The 24,870-nt window shown below is 38.8% G+C and overlaps 1 protein-coding gene across 1 annotated transcript; it reads left to right on the top strand.

Annotated features, from left to right (window-relative positions):
* The first annotated feature begins 263 nt into the window (after window positions 1–263).
* LOC150083062 (uncharacterized) lies at window positions 264–24,870 on the top strand. Its single transcript, XM_090378381.1, has 4 exons — window positions 264–304; window positions 11,851–12,034; window positions 21,809–21,866; window positions 24,290–24,870. Exons 1-4 carry the CDS (start codon window positions 264–266, stop codon window positions 24,868–24,870), a joined length of 864 nt encoding a protein of 287 aa, XP_090234507.1.

Here is a 24,870-nt window from a genome sequence, read left to right as displayed (position 1 = left end):
AGTGAAAATCTGCAATGGTATATTTTTTGTACTATTATCGTCATATATGTTGGCAAAGCTTTGATCCCAATTTGAAGCTACTTCTTGTAGTTGTATTCCAGCTGGTTTATTTACTGTAGTCTTATTTCTGGATTTGAGTGCAATTTTTGCTTTCTACAGAAATGTGATATTCTGTATCCATTGTTTTTTGTCCACAATTCTATTTTTTAATTGGTCCTTGTAACTGCTTTTCAATGATATTCATGTTTTGTGAATGGCATGAAATGGTAACGTTATCTGCAAAGCAATGTTTCAACTGTGCTCGGTAAGTCTTTTGTAATAGAGTTTATTTTGATTACAAATAAAATAGAAATGAATACTGAGCCCTGAGGAACTTCTTGAACATACGTTTTAATATTTGTCTTTGCTTTTATTATGGGATCCACGGATGCGATAATCTATTTTTAGGAAAGCCATACTGATTTATGTTTATTATATTATGGATTTCCAAAAACCAGGTTAGTCGAATTATTCACCATTTTCTCTAAGGTTTCTCCTAGGAGTTTGTTAGGGCTATTGGTCGACAATTTGTGGGATTTATATGATCTTTTCAAGTTTAGGGAAGGGGATTACTATAAAGTGACGCCAAGAGTTTGGATAACAGTTTCCCACATAAATTACACGGTATAATAAAAGTAAAGTATTTAGAGAATTTTCACTAAGTTGCTATATCATTTGATAATGAATTCCATCGGGTCCTGCTGCATTCCTCCTTAACTTAGCTAGAGCTCTTTTTTGATTTCTATAAAGTCTGGTTAAACGAAAGTTGTTGATTGGTATTAAAGTTTAGTTTATATTTTTAAGCTGTGGATTTAATTTTTTTGAAAGGTTGGTATATGCTGATACATTTGCAAAAGTAGCCGCCATAATGTTTGCAATTTTCTTAGAATCAGTGATATCCTGTCCATTCCAGTTTATTAGTGGATTTGGAACTGAAAGATAATTTCCCATTCAGTTATTTGATTTTATTCCATATAACACGATAGATATTTTATTTTACTGGTTATACGCCTAATTATTTGTTATCCAATGGATTCCAGTACAACAGGTCCATTTATCCTTATCTGTATTTCTTTTGACTGTGAAAGTGAAACATCCATGATTTTTTTCTATTCTTATGCCAGATTTTTTTCTGGCTCTAGCTCTGTCTTTTTAAAAATGTGTAAGATTAGTGGTATACTTTCGGAAGAAATTTCCGGATGATCGAGGTACTGTAGCTTTGGCTGCCACTAATATTTGATTTGTGACATGACATGAGCTATAACTTTGAGATGTTTGCAGTTATAACAATGTACGAGGCTAAAGGCTGAGTAATGATTATTTGTTCGTCTACAGTTGCAAAAGTTGTATATTTTGTCCAGTCAGCTTTATGGAATCGCCATCTTTTTTTTCCCACCATGATGTATAATGTCATTTTTTAACATTATGCAGACCACGGAAGAGGATCGCTATTAAGGGGATCATTTAAGACTATCCGTTCAATGAGTATAGGAACGGCGAACATATGAAAATAAAAATGATAGAAGCTGTTTCTGTGGGTAAATGGATATATGTTTAAACTTTGTTGTTAAGGAGTGAAATATTTTGCTCATCCAATAATTTTTCATTCAATTTTCTTCGTTTGTCTTGATGGTGAGATCCTCGCAGGGGTCTCATTTATATCTCTACAAATGGTGTCCATTTATATCTCTCATGATATAGACCAGGGATGGTAGCTGAGTCCTTAACTTCAAGATCTGCATATGCATACTGTTAATTTGGAGGAAGGTAAAATGAGACCAGTGTGAGTATACCGGACTGAGACTAGCACTGAAACTACTGCTTCCTGAGATGTTTTCAGGTGAATGTTTACAAGGGATTCTGGAGTCAATTAAAATAGCCACACCGCCATGTGTACCACTGAAGAGTAGTCTTGTCTGTATGTACCATGAAGGTGCACTGTTATGTTTACTTGTGGAGTTAGGTTCATTTCTTGATGGTAGACACCTACCCGATTATGTTTATCAATCAAGTCGCGAATGTCATCGATGTTACCTCGGAAACCTCGACAAATCCATTGTATTATTGTACATGTTATATTGGTTTTGTATTTGTATCTGTCTGGTGTGTTGCTTGTATTGTTCAGGCTTTTTCTTTTTTTGGGAAAATACGGACCACTGTCCACTTCTTCCTCAGTACGTATTTCTCAGACTAGGTATTTCCAAGATTTCTGTTTTTATCTATGTCCATATGATAACGGACAAAGCGTTTGCCTTTTTTTTTTTTTTTTCTAGATCTCCAGAATTTGTGGTTGACTGCAAAGTAAGAGACATGTCTGGCTTAATTGACTGCAAAGAGAGATATGTCTGGCTCGTGTGTTCATGGCTTGATTGCAAGATGGCAGTGAAGACAAGTTTAGCATCGAGCGAGTCGAATCAGCTATATAAATGTTGGGAGGAATTGAAATATTGGCTTGAATTGCAGTGGTATTTTAATTTTTATTAAAATATGACCAACTTATTTAACAATTTTTATTAAAATGTTTTCTATTATGTATAAAAATTGAAAAACATCAATAATATTTTTTAAAAAAATTGGGAATATAGAAATATTCCAGAAAGGTGTGGAAGATTCTTGAATGTAGACGATTGTAGAATATTGTAGAAAGTTAGAGTAGTGTTTCAATATTATAGAAGATTCTAGATGAGTTAGGGAGTTTGGCAACAATATAAATTGAGGAGTAAGAGCTTATAAAATCGAACACCAGTCATTCGGAAAGGGTGTTTGGTGTAAGTTTTGTGTTTCGTGATAAACATAGCAAGAAATTAGGAAATGAGTGCTGAAAAAAGAAGTGCTATTGTAATTCTGTATGAAGAAAGTTATTCCATGAGAAGCATTTGCAAAAAAACTAGGTATGTCATTTAAAGGAGTACAAACTGCCATTCGAAGATTCAAGGAGACTTGCAGTTTAAATAACAAACTACAATCAGGATTACCACGCGTAACAACGGAAGCACTAGATTAGATCATAACGTTGATTTCTAAGCGAAATCGATTGATGACTTATTACACTTTAAATGCGCCGAGTCAATAGGAAAAGAGAAACTCCTGTCTTAAGAAACTCTTGTCTATATCCACTGTAAAACTTCGTCGTAAACAAGCAGGACTTCTTGGTCGTGTATCGGTCAGAAAAATTCTTATTAAAACCAGAACATCGAAAGAAACGGTTGGCTTGGGCTAAGAGTCATTAACATTGAACATTGGGAAAACGTACTCTGGATGGATGAATCCAAATTTAAAATTCTTGAATCGAAGCGTAGGGTTTATGTGAAATGTTAACTAAGGAAAAAATGGTGCCACATTGTTCAGTGCCAACAGTCAAGCACGGTGGTGGACGTTGCATTATGTTTCTTAAACATAATGCAACGTCCTCTGAACTTACGCACAGTTCTAAGCCATGCAAGGACTTTCTATCAACTAAAAACAGGAGGAGGTACTGAAAATTATGATGTAGCCATCCCAGTTGTTTGACTTAAACCCAATAGAGCTTTTATGAGATCATCTAGGCTCTCAATTCTTTGAAGTCTGCCCATCTTCGCAAAATTTATGGGAAACCTTGCACATGGCTTGGAATATGTTAGTCAAGACGCTGTTATTAAATTAATCGCCAGAATGCCACGTCTGTGTAAGGCAGTGGTAAAATTTTGTGGAGGATATTTTGATGAAAAATCAGTACAGTTGTTAATATTAATCATTTCAGTATTTTTTGCAGCAAAATTTTCAATGCTTATTGAATAAAAGTCGATTCTAAATACTTGCAGGGTGTTGCTGAGACGATATTCGTACTGGCAGAAGAAGTTGGTACTCATTTATGGAGCGACCGTTTCCACAGCATGAAAAATTTTCTTTCAACTCATATTTGTGAAGTTTAAAAATAGAAGGGAATGTGGCCTCGTTTAAAAAAAATTCCTGCGGTGGTTTGGTTGTGTTGGTGTCAATGTATCGGATTCCTCTTTGGAGAAACCGATCTGTTTTCAGCTTAAGTACCCTTTTAATTGCTTTATTTTTAAGAGATTACTTTAGAGATCTGGGTACTCTTTCATACACAGGCTGATCATTTAATTCTGGAACGGCAACATCACTTATAACGCTGATACAGTTACAACATCTGATAAGTTTTCTGGCAGTCTTAAGTCTTAAGTACGTCTTATACTTTTTTCTTGATCATAATGACTGATGCACGTCTTATCAGCAGTCTTTACACATTTTCATGGGGTTTTCTTCTTTTGCTTCTCACCAGAGTGCCAAATTATGTGGAATCCACCGAACACAGATTGGCAACATTTTAAGATAAGCTAATAATCGCGTGTGAACTGCTGTATGAGACTGATATTCTGCCGCTTAGCTGAAGGATTCTCCTGACTTCATAACCTCAGAATCTCCTAGTCTTTGTAATTTTCTCTGGATGGTGGAAGTCTTCTGCTCAGGGTCGTGAGTTATCATCTATAGATTCTCGATCCTTCTTAATGCGAGTGCGCCACTTGAAATTTGCACTTTTCTTCAAACATTTGTATCTATAAAATCCTGTAAACACTTCTGCCAATCTCTGTGGCACTCATACACAGTGGTGAATAATAAAAATTTGTTCAGGTCTGTAATCTCGTTATGCAGCTTATATTTCTGTTCATACTACCAGCACTTAAAGAACTTTGCAGCTACCAGACAGCACGTCAGAATATTCTTGGATATACACTCTTCTGCCATCTATTGAGTTTATGTAAAAGGAATCATGATTAGCAGTTTTCTCCGCTTTAAAATGGTATTGAGCGGCACAAAGACAAACATTTCATTACATGCGTTGGCACTACAAAGCATTCACTGAGTTCTATTCGAAATATTACTCTCGGAATGGTACATGTTTATGTAAGAATTAAATACAGAAAACTCGCTTTCGAAAGAATTATTTTTGTTAACGATACAGATAGAACATATTGCGAGGACTTTATCTCTTTTTCAGTAACTCTGCCATCTGTCATGATCAGATAACTGAAGTATTGGGTTCCAAGACCTTGAGAGATTAAATCCTCGCGTTCCATCCATCATCCTTGGCTACTACAGGTTGTTTAAGTCTTTTGACCGTGAACTAGGTAATCTTTCCTCTCTGATTCTCCTTCCTCGCTCAGTCGAAAATAACCTTTCTTAGCAAAGCTAATTATGTGTATTCATTTAAATTATGAAACCGAGAATATCACCACGTCACTTCACTTTCCAAAAGAGAACCTGTTAGTCTTTCTCTAAAATTAAAAATTCACTTATTTGGAAAGTTAATGATTAGAAAGAATGGCGAGATCATTCTGGATTTCTATGCAACAAATATGACCCGATTTTCTTATATATTCTTCAGTTCACCTACCCTTTTTTATTGCCAAAGTTTATTGTGCTGGTCTTTGTTATTAATAATGCTGTGTATTCAACGAAATTGTGTTTATATTGGTTTTTCTGCCTCTATCTGGTCTGCTCTATACTTTACACGTTTTTCTAGTATGGAGACTGCAGTTGTGTTCCATTTTTCTCGTAATGGCTGCCGAAAGAACATCTTAAGGCTGTCAACTGTTGTTCCAAAATATCCCGAAGTGGTGTTCAAATAAATTATGATCTCTAGTTTTGAAAGATCAAGTTCACCACGTTCTCCTTAAACCACTGTTATGACAATGCGTTGTGATGCGGAGCGTTGCCATGCTGATTAAATCCCACTTCTCGAAGGACATTATAAATGCAAAATATAGCAGAAGTCTGAATGTCACAAGAGAGAGAGAGAGAGAGAGAGAGAGAGAGAGAGAGAGAGAGAGAGAGAGAGAGAGAGAGAGAGAGAGAGAGCTGCATTCATGGTTTCCTTGATGACGACTAAATCTAAACTAAGTGAAACAGCCCCCACCAATGAATTTCATTATTGGTGCAATGCGATACTATAAAGGCATACAACACACCCAGGTGTGTCCACCTGATGGCTAAACTGTGAAGGGTGTGATTCATCACTCCACATTACGTGCCACTGCGTAATGTCTAGCGCTTCCGTTCTCTCTAGCAGAACAGGAAGAAGTGAAATGCTGGGAGTCAGCTTTGGTTTACAAGCAGCTGCGTGACCATGGTCTTTCTGAGAGTTGTTGGTTATGCACTTATATCAGTTCTGTTAATTGTTTCTCGAGTCTGTTCATTAAAGGTACCTTTGTGATTTCCTCTCGCTATCCATGCCAACTCTCAACCTGGAATAATGGCCTGTGAATGATGAGTGTTCGCAAGAATTAAATGATCAATTCTGTTGTAAGTGTTACCAATCAACAGAAGATAGTATCTATTAGTTGGTAACAATAGATGCCATCGTTGTTTTGGATATTTCACCGTATAAGACAAAATGGAATTATACACTGAGTTGGTATTGCATTAGCAACATCTCTTTATGAAGGAATGGACTGCTCTATTACGCTGATGAACACTCGAAGTCGGGAGCGGCTTATATATTGTTGTTGTTGTATTTTAGATGCATCAGCGACTTAGGCCATATTGCGCCATATATTAGCATTAACATTAGTAGCGGCATACCATGCAAGAAAGCAAGCTTATGCAGCATCAGCCAAAAAAAAAAAAAAAAAAAAAGCACGTCCCATTCGTTCAAAATGCCTGTCCAGCTCAGACTTACATTTATTTAGGCTATCAACTGCGACAACAAAAGGTGGAGGTCTGTTCCACCAATCAACCACCGTTTGCCAAAAGACAAATTTCCACACATCTATTCTACAATTGCCTTTCCTCAACTTGAATCTGTGCCCCCTCAGGTTCTTAATCTGAGCAAGAGGAAGAATCCCATCAGCATTCAACTTGCTAAACCCATTCGAAGCCTTATATACCTCAATCAGATCACCTCGCAGGTGCCTACTGTCCAGGCGCTGCAATTTGCAGTACTTAAGCCTTTCTTGGTAAGAGGACTCCGTTCCCCTCACCAATCTTGTTGGTGAGGGGAACATCCTTTCTAAAATGAGATCGCCAGACCTGTACACAGTATTCTAGGTGTGGTCTGACCATTGCCTTGTACAACGGGATAATCACCTCCCTTTCCCTGCTAGCAAAATTCCTATATATCATTGACAAGACTCCATGACCTGCACTGGCAGCCTCTCTGCACTGCTCAGTGAACTTCATATTTGACTGAATAAAATGAAAAAGACCCCCAGGTCTTTTTCATTTTCCGCTTCCCTGAGTGTAGTACCACAGAGTTGGAACGTTTCTCTTGGGTTACTTCTACCCGTATGCAGTACTTTGCATTTGTCAATGTTAAACTTCAGTTGCCACTTCTCAGTCGATTTGGCCAACTTATCTAGATCCAGTTGGAGTAGAATAATGTCTTTAACAACCCTGCCAACATAAGTATCACTGCAAACTTGGACAATAATACTGATATACCTTCATCAATATCAATGATGAATACACAAAACAACAATGGGCCCAGCACCAAACCCTGAGGAAATCCACTAATAACATTTGTTCACGAAGAGCAGTGTCCATTGATTACCACTCTCTGCCGTCTCCCACTCAACCATCCCTTTATCCATTGCAGTAACTTGCCCTTAATGCCATACCGCTCCGATTTGTACAGCAGTCTTCCATGTGCAACAGTACCGAAATCTTTCCTGAAATCCAAGTATATGATAACTAAATTATTTTTAACATTCAGTTCCTTTGTGACCACATCGTAGTATCCAGTCAAATTGGTCAGACAAGACCTCCCTTTAACAAACCCATTCTGTGTCTTAACTATTACTGCAGTCTTGTCTAGATGATCCTGCAATGCATCTTTAACCAGTGACTCCATTATTTTACCCGGAACAGAAGTTAAACTAACAGGTCTATAGTTACTTGTGTCACCTTTTGAACCCCCTTTGTGAATTGATGATACATTTGCACACCCCCAGTCCATGGGGACTTCCCCCTGAGTCCAAGGAAGCTCTCATAATTATAGCTAAGGGTTTGCTTAGTTGCTTTGCCGCCTCCTTTAATATAACTGGATAGATCCCGTCCACCCTAGGTGCCTTCCTTATGTTTAACTTCAACAATTTCTCCTCCACTTTGCTCTCAGTTATTACAAAATCATTAGAGTTTGATAAACTTCTGGCATTCCCCTCATTGAATAACTTCTCATGTGTGAATTTAGATGCAGAATACTCATTCAGTTTATCAGCTACCTGAGCATGATCATCAATAGTCAACCGATGTAGGTTAAGTGGTCCAATCTGATTCATCCCCTTCCTTCTAGAGTTTACATAAGTAAAGAACTCTTTGCTGTTTTTCTTTGCATACTTTGCCAAAGATTTCTCGTAATCTGCCTTTGCCTGCCTAACCTCCTTTGTGACTTGATTATGAGGCTTCTGTGTCACCGGATAATTTATATGTATCCCATACATTTTTCTTCTCTGCCACGTGCCTCATTAATTCATCTGATATCCATTTAGGCCTCAACCTTCAACAGTATTTCTTAGTTGGAATGAAAAGGTTAGTAGCCTCCAAGATTACGTCCCTGAAGGCTTCCCATTTAGAACTCACCGTTGGTAACATCATCAGTTGATCCCACTGTACAGAATTTAAAAACTGTCTGAGACCCCTGTAGTCATCTTTACGAAGCAAAAGCCCTTCCCTTTAGCCTTGATGGTAGTTACACTTTAAGTAATTCCAATATCAGTACATTGTGATCACTGTCACCCAGTGGTTCTTTTATCTGCAAATCCTTTATGCATGAATAATCACTGCTGATAATCAGATCAAATGTATTACTCCTTCTGGTTGCCTCTCGAACATGCCTCTCTAGAAAACAGTCATCCAATAAATCCAAAAAGTCTTGCTAGTGTGCGAATGACCAACCCACAAGTTCCAGTCAATATCTGGAAAGTTAAATCCTCCATTATAAGACATTCTGATTTACTGGCCCACTCTACTTCTCTGCACAATAGCTCATTATACTCATCAGATTCATTAAGCCTATAACACATTTTTCCTACTCTCATTTTCCCTTTCCCAGTGGTTTTGTCACTCCAAACAGACTGAACATTGCATTGTCCACCAACATCAACTGGATGCACTTCTTTAGATTTGATTTGTTTTTTAATCAAAAGCATAACCCCTCCTCCTTTGCTGTTTTGTCTGTCCTTTCTGTACACTTTGTACTCCCCAAATTCAAATTCTGCACTGCTTATATCTATGTGACACTACGTCACTGATATCACAACAATATCATCCTTTGATGTCTTGACTAGCACTTCAAGCTCATCAGATTTACAGTATTTCCTACACTTCTAGCATTGGTGTACATGCAAGTATACATGCACCTGTTTCTACTCTTATTTACTCTAACATAGCCCATGTATTTATCTGTTCCACTGTGTCTCCCAAATCTCCATTGCCTTGCTTTCCAGGCTGCTGCTCATTCTAACAGAAGCAGTGCAAGAACCACTTTTGCCTCTGCCTTCTGCCACTGTTAACCTTTTGGTCTGTGTATCCTCCCGAAGCTAGCAGTTTTCTGACCCGCCTAACACCGACTCGATAGCACCAGCAAATATTCGTGCACCCTTTCTATTTAAGTGTATCCCATTTCTGTAGACGCAGTCTCTCCTGTTAACACGTACAGACCAAGCTGAAAAAAATTCGACCCCTTGAGACTTGCACAATCTCTCCAGAGCTCAATTGATCGACAAGACTCTCATCATATACTCCCTGCTATCGTGTCTGGGCAGAATTGCAGACACTTTCACATTCAACCCTAACTGGCAATTTTTTTTCATCTGACATCAAACATTTACCTGTACTTGTTGAGGAAATCTGCAGATCTCTTACTCTTAATGTGTGACCACAGATATCAATCACAAATCGACCACAGATATATTATATCTATGGTCGATTTGCTGTTTTCTCGATGGGAAACCCGAGTTTCTAGGAGAAAATGTCATGTTACCCTCGTCTAGGACAACTAATTCAACCACGTTGTGAAAAAAAGAGATAAAAATTAGTCACGTCATCGACGAGATTCAAATTCAGGTCTTTTCCATCCGGTCTGAGGAGGACGGTAATTGAACCAACTGTGGTACTCTCGAGAGCCATGGACTATGCGCCGGAAATTACATCGTATAGGTAATAGCAGTCGACGGTCGTCACGGGGAACTCGAGATACAAGAAACTGCTCCTGAATGGGCACGTCAACACCAAAGCTATACCACCGACATGTGGAAATCTGTCGCCTGGTCTGATGAATCCTGTTCCCAGCTCTATCATGCTGATGGGTATATCCGCATTCGGAGAAAGCAACATGAGGCCGTGGCACCTGAAGTGTTGTTGGTGTTCGGCAGGCTGGAGACGGTGGTGTTATGGTTTGGGGACTGTTTCCACGACATGCCCTGGGTCCTGTGATTACCGCTAATCAACGGCTCGATGAGGCCGTCTATCTTCCTATCGTTGCTGTCCGAATACACCCCTCCACGATTACAGCACATGTCACAAGGCCCGGCAAATTGGTAACTAGTTTCTGGAACATGACAATGAATTCTCCGTCCTCTCATGGCTAGCCAACTCACTCGATCTCAACCAATTGAGCATGTTTGGGACCCACTGAAAAGTACATTCAATGCTGTGAACATCCTGACAATGTACGGGCATTACTGGACACATTGCTCAACGCATGGGTAGCATTATAATAGAACACTTTGTGCAGTCCATGCCGAGACATGTACGGCTGTATTACGGGCAAAAGGTGGGCTCACACGGTATTGGGTAGATGTTGCAAATTAAAGTCAACTCGGTGTATTTTTGCATTGTTAAAACAATGCAAGTAAACGGAATAAGATAAGTAAGACTACATGTTCTTTGTCTGCATGTGCCTTCACAGTTAGTTCAAATGCGAAGGAATAAGCATCTATCAGTTGCAAACTGAATGAAACTCTGGTGTATTTTCATTAGAATTCAATGATGAACTTGAAAGTGAAGTAAGGAAGAATTAGAATTATTTTGGTCACATCTTGAAATATGGTATTAGAGAAAATAAAAGCAGCAATTTAACTTTAAAGGCATGGCGTTTTAGTTATATGGATGTTGTCATCCCAGAAGAAGAAGGGCGAAACTGGACAGCTTACATAATCACTCAGAGTACAAAATGAACAAACTATGAAAAACATTGCATTATAGGGCTAGAAATACATACGAAGAGGCTTAAATATTGAAAATATACCACGATCGCAAACGTTAAATCATTAGTGCATCTCACACTAGTTGAGAATACCAGAGAAGAGTACCATAAAGGCCATTAAAATTTAATAAGTTGTTTTCTCCTCAGTGATTCATTAGCGTATTATTTTATTTATTACATTTATTAATTAAAGAATCAGAATAACAAAATTATTAGTTAGTAATAGCGGTCGAAGGGTCGTCACGGGGAACTCGAGATACAAGAAACTGCTCCTGAATGGGCACATCAAAAACGTGGAAAGATACCACGTTTGATTAACCGGATCTGTAAGCCTCAACTACAAAACATAACGATTATTTTATTAAATATTTTTGAGATAGCAGTTTACTCATCGCGAAGATTAATGTCTTTCTTCCCTTGTTGACGATGACAAATTTCGACACGGCCTTTGTAATACTTGACATTTTTGGGCAATCTGTGCTGCCACTGGTTTTACTTCCTTGTCTCAGCATGGACTTGTTTTTTTGCGGACGTTGTATGAAGAAAGAGTGATGTCAAAAGTGCGGACGTAATGCTATATATGAGTCCATAAAGCTATTTTTATGTTATAGCTGTGTTTGGAAAGTCCTGAAGCAACACCTGTGTGCTTCGTCAAAACACCTTATCTCTGACTACCGAAAGATGATAAACTACCTGTTCTTTTGGAATTTGGCCACAGTTCAGATTACCAAAGTTCCGATAACAGGCCATTTTATGTGGGAAAAAAAGCAGTTGCGTCCGACTGATAGCGGAAAGGTAGGCGGCTATCGCAATTCATTCTGGTGTCCAAACATGTTCTCTGTCATGCAGTACACATGTAACTTATGACAAAGTTGTTTCTTCGCCATTCACCTGTTACCTTCAAGTCTTTTGAAACTGATCGGTATAAGTGAACTCTAAATGAGTTATTTCTTATAAAAATGCACCACGGAGCCACGTGCTAACAGAAGTCATTGAGAGTTGTTCAATTTCTTTGGCCTATTTAATTCAAGATCGTTCCTTTCCTTACATCTCCAAAATTCTCTGATTAACAGTTGCATTTTAATCCGAAGATCTGCGTATGAGAATCATCTACAAATATCACGCAGCCGTTCATATCTGAAGGAGGCAATCCAATTCCGAAAAGATATCAATATTTTTTCTTCTGCGACGCCTGGTATGAATTCGGCAAGAAGGAAGACTTCGGCAAGACTTTCATCCAGTTTTTTAAAGTACACTTATTCATTCCCTCTAAAAGTTTGTCTACTTCTTCCTTGAATTTATTTAACCTATCAGCTTCCACAACACCAAATGGAAGTTTGTTCCAGCAATCAACCACTCGCTGGCTAAAGGCAAATTTCTACATATCCATTCTACAATTGTCTGTCCTCAATTTGAATTTATACCCCCTGAAGAGGGTAATCTGAGCAACAGGAAAAATACCATGAGCATTCAGCTTGCTCAACACATTCAAGGCTTTAAACACCTCGATCAAATTACTTCGCAGGTGCTTGGTTTCTAGACGCTGCAATTTGCAGAATTGATGCACGTTTGTAGTGAAGCTAGCCATGCACAGGCAATGTATTAAACTCTGTTCCTGTACAAAAGCATAAGGATATCGCTCACCCCCAATTATGCGTATAGATAGTAACGTGCCCCGACCTCTAATATTTTCAGCTCAGTGTACAGTAACAAAATATCTATTTGGCACAGTTTATCCAAGTTATTTTTAGAAACTGCAGATTGTGACTACCTATTGGGATCTTTCAAATAGGGTGCAATTAACTTCATATTAAAAGAACTTATGAGTTTTGATTTGAGATATTCAAAAATTCCATCGATGTGAATGAATCGTGTTATTTTACTTGCGTTCTACAGCACCATTCCTACATGACCGAACTTAGAATTTGCTCATTTCATCTTCTGTTCTCTGTTTAATATTAATTTAAGAGTATTTTTTGATTACAATGAATTTCTCTCGCATGTAATCCGAGTCCTCTTAAGCCATAAATCTTAGTTATTATGTGAAGACCTTGCAGGTTTATAGTAGTCAGTCACATCTACGGATGGCTTCATCCGAGTTAGCAAACTCTATCGGGATTAGTAAATAAGTGTAAACTTCCAGGCGATGATGTAGACTGCATTTCCTACAGGATGTTTGCTACGGTGATACGCGGCAAGGGAAATGACGCAATAAAGGCAAATACACAGACACACTTCGGTATATTTTATGTAGATGACAAAGAATGACAGAAGAAACACATTTTAAATTGCTTAAGATCAATCTTAGATTTCATTAAATCCTTTAATAATGCACCACACATGCGATAGTTGTATAAATTGGAGCAATGTGTCATGAAGGGAAAATTACTATAATGAATAAAGGGATAGGGAAGTGGTAGCGGCTATAAATGGCCGCTACCTTGATATTTATGATGGTTTTTGGTGTAGGATTATCATGTTCGACATCTAAGTTTGCTGATGATACAAAGGTGGACAGTTAATGCCAGTACCGTAATCAGGTACACTATCCCAAGATAGTTTAGATAAACAGGGCTGAAAAATTGAGGTTTAACACTGAAAAATTCAAGATACTACATTTCACCCATAGAAAACATTTCCACCGAACTGTGTCAAGAAAGGCTTAATTCAAGTGGCTGTAGCGACTTCAAGAGACAGTTGGTGACTGGACATCGTGGGGTCCAGTCACCAACTTTTGGTGTTAGAGACAGATAACGGTCTGTTCTGGTTGACATAGCCCTCGGGCGATCTTGGCCAGCTCTTCTTGCAATGGTTATTGTCTCTGAAACTGCTTTCATAGTGCCGAGACGGCACATTAAGTAAACGTGCCACCTTCTCCTGCGACTGCCCGACTTCAAGTCGTCTCCATGGCCTGCCATCTCAAAGAATCATCTAAATGAATGACTTGCCATCTTGAGTACTGGAGATTTAGATATCCCACTAAGCGAGCCAAAAAACTGGAATGAAGTGATGTGGTCGCAACCCGTGTTTTTATAGGCATGAATAATTTACATAATGTGCGGCTCTGTAAGGTGGTAATCGATTTCTATTGGATAATTTAAATTTGCAACCAGGATGCCTATTACATCAAATATTCGCCTTCGGCGATACTGTTTACAATAAAATATTGATGAAAAACATTTTGTTCTGTCAGTTTTGTCTAGCAGTAGCATTTAACAAGCAAAACCAATGCTGCGTGAATGGAGATTTGCAATGTGGCATAATCCCATCCCAACAGACATCCACAATCAGTTAGATTAATGGAAAATTGCGCTGAAAATCGATGGAGTTCCCCAGTTAAAGTTCAAGTAAGCTCACTGTAGGCATCCTTTCGAAAATCACGTTTATCTTCTTTATTTCAACGCGAAAATTCCCTCAGAAACAGTAACTGTATTAATCCCTTTTTAAAGAATTTACAGAGTAAGATATTTTAACCACCTTAAAAAGAAAACAGTCGGGAAAAGTACCGCATACACATGCGAAGAATTTGACTACAGCCATCAAATAACCTACAGACATTTTGATAATCCTAACTGTGGTTTTTTTAAGAAATGAAATTTCGACAGTATGCTTGAGTCACATCGCCATAAGCCCGGAGGACCAAACGCTCAAAGCTAGCCAGAAATAAAATGATATTTGCAACAGAATACCACTTAAAATTAAATTAAATCTTAAAATTACACGAAGATAACGTGAAATCGTAAAGGTCGTGGATCTCTTCAATGATAGAATCCTGGACTTTGTCTAGTTGCAAATCCAGTAAGTTGGACAATCACTCTGTTGAACTGCGAACGTCATACACTGGTCACTGACATCACAGGAAGAGATGTCACCGAGTGGAATATGATCAGAGTCGTTTCCCAAGAGAATAATCCCATTGCTCTCTTGTGACATCGACAACTGAGGAGTTGGGGTACATTACATTTTCGAGTTTATCTCTAACACACACACAGTAGTTACGTACAGCATTATCTTATCTGCAGACTCTTAATATAAAAGCAGTAACCATTCATAGACGGGTTCACTTTAATCCCTGTAACGTTGTTCGCAGGAATACTGTAAGTTTTTATTTTTGTTCGTATGGTAGGAATTTAAGGCTAAATGTGGTAAACAGTTTAACGTTAATCTCATTTTCGTTAATATTCTTAAAACGTGTAATAGGAATAGTTTTGGTACAGAAATAGGAGAAAGGCCAATTATTCTTTGCTTTTGGGTTAAATTTGTACGTGGAAAACAACGTGTTGTGTGTGTTTAATACATTTATCGAGACATTATGTACGATAAATATCTACAGTTCAAGAATGCTCTTTGGGTTTATTTTAATCATTTTGTACTTGTAATCATTATCTTTGGCGAGGCTGCAATATCTCTTTAAGCTAAGAATGAGGTCTGTTTTTTTCTGAGCATAGTAATGATATTATTAAGCTCTGAAATAAGTAATGATTAATAACGTTGTTGTCTTCATATTATAGAGTAAGTAATTGGAAGCATTTTAGTAAGATATATTTTGTTTTTTAAAGCTTTTCCTTTCGATTCAATCATTCATCAATTAAATACATACAATGGTTGATTTATTGTTTTTGTGTGATTCTGTGTTGAATTCGGAGGAAGGTGGGACGCCACCTCTGGATTACAGGAACCTATACGGTGGCTTTTTCAATGCCATTTACAAATCTCTATTCGTAAGGTGGCCTTGTTGTTGGATTTTAGGAGTATCAAAGGCTTAGACCATATTGTGATTTCACGGGCAGAAACTAAGGTCGCATGGTTTGATTTCTGCCCATGGTCCCAATTATTCTTCGACAGTGAATTAACCGCATTCATCAGCCACGCGCACGATTTGGATGCTGTGAAGGCCGACTTAAAATCTAGAATAACTCTTCTTCATCCGCCTGAGATCGTCTAGGTTGTAGAGGCCTCAAAAATTCCCCCAGTCTTCGACAAAAACCGATCCCAGCCTTCTCAAAACTAGTTGTATATGTTAAGGAAGACTAATTTGGTTCTGGATTCAACACTGATCCAGACAGCGCCTTCTGTTTGTGCACGAAATGCTACTGAGAATGTTCAATAGGCATAAAAAATTCCTCCAATCTTCGACAAAACAGAACCGAGATTTCCCCAAACGAGTGACAAGTGGCAAAAATCGCTTGCATTTACTAAGAAAGACTAAGGTGGCTCTGGATTCAACTACAAACTCATTAATATTTGATTCAGATGGTGCTGAGCATTTCGGCGAGAGGTACTCTGACAATGCCGGTCCTGGTATTGCTCCTGTTTACTTCAACAATTTTTACGTTTTCCCGCAATTACTTTATTTTTAAATGAATTAATTTACTTCTTCTCATGCTTAAACTTTAAAGCAAAAATGTTAAAACTTAACAAAGTAATAATTATAAGCTCTAGTCATCTTTTAGACCTTTGAAAATGCTTGAAACTTAAGTGTCCAAATTTTTTTTAAACAACTCTCAGATAAGACTTGAAATACATCTAGTCCGCCTCAGCACCTAGTTGTAACTTCAAAACCCCTTTCTCGAGGTCACAACCTCCAGATGCCCTCGTGGAGACCACAGTTTGTAGGATCGTCGTCATTTCCACACCTGGTGGAAAAGGCCTGAGTTCGAGTCCCGTCGATGACGAGAGGAATTCTTATGGGCCTTTTCACAACGTGGCAGAGTCAGTCGGTCTCAGGCGAGGGTGGCATGGTTTTTTCTCCCGGAAAGTTGGATTTTTCGTGCAGCAAACAGAAAATCGATCACAGACACACGCAATTTACAGACAATATAGAGAGCAATATGGCCCTCCTCGCTGATGCTTCCAACAGCAACTTCCAAATGCCATTCAAGATATTTGAATCTCAAAACGTTCATTGCATAACTTTCTTTTTTATTTTCTTTTTTCTATAAATATATCTTTTCTGAACGAGGAATATATCTTTTCTGTCTTCCTTAAATTTTCTTAGACAAATCTTAAACTGGTTTAAAAAACCAAGTATGCACACTGATATGCGTATTAAGCTTTGTATTAAGACAGTCACATACAGAAGAAATGCTAATACATGCAAAAGATTCAAAGAAAACTGTGATAGGTGTCTTGCCTCGTTGAATATTTTTATTATTAACATCATTTTATCTTTCTACTCTGCACAGGCTGTTCGACTGCAGTAATATGAAGACGGATGGGGTAAACGCTAATCTATCAGATTTTCAAAAAGGTCTTATCGCGGGTGCACGTTTTTCAGCAGCCACGTCTCGAGAAACAAAATTCATAACTGGTGTCTCAAAAGCATCCATCTCAAAGGTATTTAATAACTGGAAAGCAAGCGGCTCTTCCACATCTCAAAGGCATAAAAACAATACTTCGAGAGCGAAGCCGTCGTTCTCTAAGGAGAACTGTGCAGAAAAACAGGACATCCAGTGTGCAGCAAGTAGCATCTGAATTCAACCAAGCACAGAACTGTCCTATTTCAACCATACCATGAGCACAGAATTGAAGAAATTGGGAATTAGCACTCGCCTGCCTATTCAGAAGCCACTTGTTTAGAGAAAAACAGAAAAATCCATTTGCAGTACTGCCGAAAACGTCGTGATTGGACAGTGGAACAATGGTAGAATGTCATGTGGTCAGAAGAATAAAATTTCGTGAATTTGGAGGACCTGCAAGAAGTCACGAACCGTGCCTTGTCTTGTTAAGACAATCCAAGCATCTGGAGGTGGTATTCATGGGAACGGGTTGTGTTAGCAAGGACTGGGTCTGTTGATACCGGTGGAAGTTCGAATGCTATCCAGGGAGTACTTTAATTTTTTTTATCAGATCTATTGCATCTTGTAATGTTACACTTTTATCTCGAAGGTGACGGCCATTTTATGGACGGCGATGCAACAGCGCACTGTGCCAGAATCGTGTAAGAATGGTTAGGAGATCATGACACGGATTTCCACCGTCTTTCCTGACCCCCCATCTCCAACATTTACCTGATCTCAATCCTGTTGAGAATGTGTGGGATAAGCTGGAAATAACTATTTGGCAACGAAGACCTCTTCCTTCAACTTTGTGGCAACGCGATTTTTCCGGAAGAACGGTTATTTGACCCAAAACGCGCTAAAACATCTTACAGAATCCATGCCGCGCTGCACACTTGCTGTTTTTTGAAAAAAAGGCAGCTCAATTTGATATTGAATAATGGTTCATATATTTTTTTGCCAGTGTGTGTATATTTGCCGGGAATATTCTCACAAGGGCATTCATTCCTTTAAATTCACTTCCAGTTTCTTTATTATTTCTTCTGTTTTGTTCTCTGGACATCTGATATCCGTTAATTTCCAAATGACAACAAGGTCTATTGCGTCAATTTGACCGTTACTAAGTTTTGCAAGGGTACTTAGTTTTATTTTTTTGTAATCTATATTTTCAGGGCTTAAGGTTGACAATTAATGTGTAACATCGATCTCAAACTTGTGTTCAGGTTGTGCGTCACTTTGTTCAGCCATTTGAGTTGTTAGTACTCTGCTGTTAAGTTCCTCTGGATTTGTTTAAGTGGTTTTTTGTAATTGTAGTAAGTTTTTTAGGACCATCAGCAACTAAGGCCACATTTCTCGGCATACATTCTCTGTAAATTGAGTGTGTTCTGTGATCGATTTTCTGTTTGCTGAACCAAAAAATCCAGCTTCTGACGAAAAAAAAACATGCTAACCATTGAGACTGACTAACTCAGCCACGTTGTGAAAAAGGCCCATAAAAATTACTGACGTCATCGACGGGACTCGAACTCAGGTCTTTTCCACTCGGTGTGGGGAGAACGGCGATTATACCAACTGTGCTACCCACGTGGGCGTTTGAGTGTGGCCAATGATCCTAAAGCTGAGCTATACATAGCGCAGTTATATGATCATTATAAAGACATTTCTCCATGTATGTAATTATCAACTGGGGCTTTGTCAGGCTTGATACGTCTTATTTGATAGTTTACCAGACTCTGTATACGATTCTGTCTAATTCCTCGATATGCTCGTTGAAAGAAAGTTTCTAGTCCCAAATAAGACCTACATCCTTATGGTGGGAAACCCTTTTACTCGGTTTCCATTGATTGTTATTGGAAGATAGTTGGCTTCTTTATTTGTGTAAATATCATTAGTGGCAACTTCTGTGCGCTGATTTTTAGATTTAATTATCTTAAGTAGTTTTCCATGCTTTTGAATATTTGTTCTGTTTTTTCCTGAAGAGCCTTCTGATCTGTACGTTTATCTGAATACAGTACATAAAAATTTTGAGATCATTTATATATGCGACAATGTGATCATATTCACTTAACAGTACAGCTGTAATGCAGCCGCAAAAAGGAGACCGGAGAGAACGCCTCCTTGCGGAACTCCGGAAGAATTTAATCTAATTCCAACTTTTTCTTCGTTATAGTTCACCTTTATGGCCCATTTCAAGCAGATTCCCATCAATATGAAACTATTCCCTAAGAAGTCGTCTAATGACAACCGTATTAACATTGTCACAAGCAGAGGACGTATCCAAAAACAGCACACCCAACTCTGCGTTGTTAATGGGTGCTGTCTAGATAATTTTAAATGCAGCGAGCAGATTCGTAGTGTGGATTTGCCCTCTACCATTGAGTGGAGGTGTTGCGGTCGATGTCCAAAGCAATAGACAGTCAGAGCCAACTTTATTGGCGCCTCCGTAGCCAGGTGGGAAGGAGCAGCAGTGCGTAACACATGTTTCTTGATTAGACCGGGGTTCGAGCCCGTCACCACCAAATACGGAGGATGCGGAAAGGTCAGGAAATGACCACCGCATATCCCGGAGCAATATGGCCTTAGTTGCTAATGCTCCTAAAAAAAAAAACAAACAACGTCCAACTTTATTGCTTTTGTATGTATTATATGATTTGTTTTTCGGGATGAAAAATTCAAGATTCCGGATGATAACGAGAGATTCACGATGATAACGAGCCGTTATCATCGTCTGTAATTAAAATTTAGAACTGACTCGCGCAAAAAGGTGAAAGTCTAATTTTGTTGAAAGAAAAATAAGGTTATATTTTGCTCTGTGAACAATCTGCGAACGTATGATTATTATCTCAAAGATCTGCCCTACATTGGACTGTTAACTGCCCGCATGTGGGTTCGATTATGACATTGCGAAACGGAGGTGCCAAATAGTGTGGCACGTGTCGCCATCTGGCGGCAATTAATGGAAACTTGTGAATGAGAGAAATGAACGCCATGCGGTTTTTTATTCTGGGGTGATGAGAAGGAGGGTTTTATTCTAACAATAAATGCTGCCACTATGGTATAAAGACAAGTTACTATTTCCAGTAGTCACTAAAATGATGGTTTTTGCGCAAATTATTTGAAAAACCGCAAAACGCTCTCTTAATCCTATAAAATTACAGTATACAGGCTATTAAGATTTTATTGCAGCCTCAGAAAAGTTTGTCCTATTAGAAGTAATTAGATTATACCATACTGATAGAAGAGGTTTTTATTGCCAAGGCAACTCAGATGATAAAGCATCAGAGTTTCGTACCTGCAGTGCCGGATTAAGGTACGGGCTAGCAGGGCCCTTGCCTGAGGCGACATTCTTTAAGGGGCGCAAAAAACAGAAGAACAATGAGGTAAAAAATATATATCGTTAATAAAGGGCGCTAAAAAATCATTCTGCTCGGGGCGCGGAAATACCTTAATCCGGCACTGTGTACCTGCAATTTATGTGGGTGCAAAGGTCACTTTGATGGACAAAGTGACAAAGGTCAATTTGTTCATCAAACTTGGGAAATATCTCCTAGATTTTTCTGGTTTTTTTTCTAATGGATTTGAGAAACCTCCATAAGTTCCTTGAGTCATTAAAGTGATTCGAACCTGGACATTTCGAAAATGGGTGGCAGATGACACCCGTTTTTGAAGCAATGGCTCTGTACCACATGCATTACTGATAAGCTCGTGAGATTGTAACAGTTAGCAACGTGATAGTTCTTTTTGATAGCATAGTGGTTTCGCCATTTGAACAAGCTCGGAGGAGTCTGGGTTTTCGAATCCCGTTGGACAGAGGTGGAATTCTTCAAACCACTCTTCAATCAGCGAGCACTTAGCCGATCTTAGGCCGAGATCGACTAACCAATCACATCAAACTAACGTGTTTGTCACGTTAGTTTGACAGAAAATGATTGCACAGGCACTTGGTGGCTGACCGGACTGGCTGGAGGATTTTTCCGGTTAATTATCTTCCCGCTAGTAGTCCTCACCTAACCAATATATGGCAAGTGTTGACGTCATAACTAATGGCCGGAAAAATAATTAACAAGTATCAAATAAAGTGCTACAGCAAGCAGCAATGAACTGTCGCTCTATTAAATATGCAAATCAGTTTTACTAAGTATATACTGTAGCCAATTATTTTGGAAATATTTATTTAAGCTCCTTTCATTTACTATTGCTCAACGAAATCATCAAACTAAATTTTCTGTGTCTGCACACGATAAAATTTGAAATTTAAAAAGGACTTACATTTGATTTTTCTTTTAAACAGATGATCATGAAGTCTTTCTTGTTTTCCGTGGTACTGGTGGTTTTTTTCCTGGAGAGGGGTAAGTGTTCATCTTATAGTTGCATTTTAATAGTATATTTCACAAGTATGATACCGCTAGACTGAATTACAATATTTGTCCATCGTTAGGAAACAGAAATGTACGGCGAAAATATATAAGCCAAAAAAAGAAGTACGAATCACTACGATAAATCTGAAGGAAGAAGACTTTGTTGCCGAATAGCTCCCTCCTACGTATCCCACACTTTTCCAATAGGATTCAGATCTGATAAATGTGGGAGCCAGGAAGATGGTGGAAATCCGTGTCATGTTCCCCGAACTATTCTTGAACGATCCTAGTACGATACACTGTTGTATTGTCATCCATAAAGTGGCCATCGTCTTCAGGATAAAAGTGTAACATTGCAGGTTGCAGTAGATCTGATACAAAAATTCAGGTACTCCCTAGATGATATTCGACCTTCCACCGGTATTAACGGTGGAAGGTCGAATATCATCTGTGCCAAAAAAAGACATTCCCCATACCATGATACCACCACCAGATGCTTGGGTTGCCTTAACAAGGCAAGCAGGGTCCTGGAAGCATGGAAATTCTATCCCATGGTTTAACCACATCACATTCAGACGAGTTCATAATAGACGAGTGAGCGAAGAGAAGAACATTGAACGTATGGATTGGACTGTTCACCTTTTTAATGCAGCAAAGGTTCATTATGGAATAACAATTTTGTTTATAAGCTGGCCCTGTTCGTTAAGGTATCAAAATTTCGGACTGCAGAGTCGTGAAGACATTCTACCTATCATAAATTAATTTCTTTAATAAAATTGCAGGCAAACAATTTATTTGATATTTTCACACGGGGCATCCTTAACAAATTAAAAGTAATGTACAGTGTATAAGTTTTCGCTCTCAGACAGCAATTCCCTTCCTCACTCCTATGCTACTTCCTCACTCTTATGCTACTCGCTGTCTACTGAATAGTAGACAGCGAGTAGCATAAATAACATTAACGAGTGTCAGATTAAAATCCTTAACCCATTCCCAAGATAGAGATGAATAAAATAAACAAAATGAACAAGAGCTTCAGCTCCTGGATGATTCTTGAAGTGCTACGCCTTTATGCAATGACAGCAGTCGCTGAAAGAAACTATTGTTCCACAAAACAGTTACAACAACCGGTATTTACCACAAACGGAATAATCAGATTTCTTACTAAATGGCAGACAGCAAGTAGCAAAATATGGGAAATTCCTGAAGAACAGTGTCAAGAAATTAATCAGAAAGATAGCGGTGCAGATTGTGGTTCAGCAGCTTCTGAGTGCAATATATTATGCACCGCCCAATGCATCATGTTTCGGGATCAGTGATCGGGAGAGTTCGAGATATCAGTCACAAGAGTACCTCCGAGTTTTTAATGAATAACGGATTCGTTTCTAAAGAGTATGAGTTCAATCTCTGTCACTGTGGAGGGACAATGCGGTTACCCAGGCAGTAAAGAAAGAAAAACATGACGAAAAGTAGCGTTCTTGCTTTCTAAAACTATTTCAATACTTGAGTGAAATGGTACCCCTCTTTTTTGAGATGACTGGGACCTTCTCGACGGAACTCATCATTCACCAGAACTCGAATCAAGATTATTATCCGTTTGGAACCGTAGACCTGGCAATTAGCGGAATCCTTTTGGTGGGGAAAAGGGGTTCAGCGCCAATTAAAACCTTTTCCATGAAGATGACGGCATTTACAAATCACTGGAAGAAGAGGTGCAGCGAGAAAGGTGGCTACATTGAGAAACAATATATGTCACCTGTAAAAGAATAAAGTATGTTATACAAAACAAGTGTTTACGTTTGATCGTATTATGGCACCTTAGAGAGTAACCCTGTGTTTTACACCTGAACGATTGATCTCTTTAAACCCATGAGGCAGCCACGTGTGGTCGACATCCTTGGTGAGCGCCGTGTGTCTCGTCTCTTAACGCAGGCAGCAGCCAAACACATTGGCCCAGCTAATCACCCAGTACAACGTACGAGAAACTGCATCTTGGGCATGTTGGCACCAACTGGACCATCGACTTCTGGAAATCTGTCGGCTTGTCTGATTAATCCCATTTCTAACTCTATCATGCTGATCGGCGTATCCCAATTTGGAGAAAGCAACATAGGACCGTGGCACCTGGATGCACTGTTAGTGTTTGGTAAGCAGGTGGGGAGGTGGTGGTGGTCGTGGTGTTAAAAGAAAATTCTACTTTTCATTGTTCATGCTTACTGATTTTTTTTGTGTATTTTGCCCATCTGATTCTAATAGAATCCACCGCGGTTTTTATACCACTCAGTTAGAATCTGATGGCTGATTGTTCCAATTTATGCATGTAGTTCTTCGTCAAATTTTTTATATTATTTTGTGATTACTCTTATTGTTCATCACTAAAAAGACCATACATGAAAACTTTGTTATTTTTGCAGGTTTTGCGAGAGAAGAAACATCTGAAGAGTGTAAGGACCACGAAGCTAACTTGCTGACCGTCTTGCTAGAGAAATCTCGAAATATGATACCCGATCCAATGCGTTTACCAAGTGAACACGGTTTCCTTCATCTTAGTAGTGGAGAACTTTGGGGTCTTTCTAAAATACAACGATTGGGAACCGATGCCAAAGTGGAGTGCGTTAACAACACGGTCATATTCTCGGACAGGCTGGTGGTAAACGACATAAAGGGGAGATACGAATGGGACAGAAACGCCTTCAGTGGCATTGTGTTAGTCACAATAAAAGAGGCCCAAATGGACATTCAGATCTCTCAGCAAGTGAAACCTGGAGCTCACCCAATTTTGCGTAAGTTTGTTATCGTGGATATTGACGAACCCAAGGTGGAAATAACGGGATTAGGTCCTATCTCCAACTCAGTTTCTAATATAATAACGAGAGTTGCGAAACTTTTGGAAAGCCGGATTATTAATCTTATAGAAGGGCCAGTACACGATGCAATTGTTAGAGAACTGGTCGATGTATCTCTTAACTTTGAGTGCTTGCCCGAATGCCATTAA

This window comes from Mastigoproctus giganteus, chromosome 7 (genome assembly GCF_048544385.1).
Source record: "Mastigoproctus giganteus isolate SK-2022 chromosome 7, ASM4854438v1, whole genome shotgun sequence".
Lineage (NCBI taxonomy): Eukaryota > Metazoa > Arthropoda > Arachnida > Uropygi > Thelyphonidae > Mastigoproctus > Mastigoproctus giganteus.
The sequence above is the reverse complement of the archived record's forward strand: the minus strand, read 5'-3'. Positions and strand labels throughout refer to the sequence as shown.

Bases quoted from the DNA above. Each gene is read 5' to 3' on its own strand.
- LOC150083062 (XM_090378381.1), top strand. From the start codon at position 264: ATGGTAACGTTATCTGCAAAGCAATGTTTCAACTGTGCTCG. The intron at 305-11,850 runs GTAAGTCTTTTG...TTTATGTTATAG, and splicing joins CAATGTTTCAACTGTGCTCG to CTGTGTTTGGAAAGTCCTGA. The intron at 21,867-24,289 runs GTAAGTGTTCAT...TTATTTTTGCAG, and splicing joins GGTTTTTTTCCTGGAGAGGG to GTTTTGCGAGAGAAGAAACA.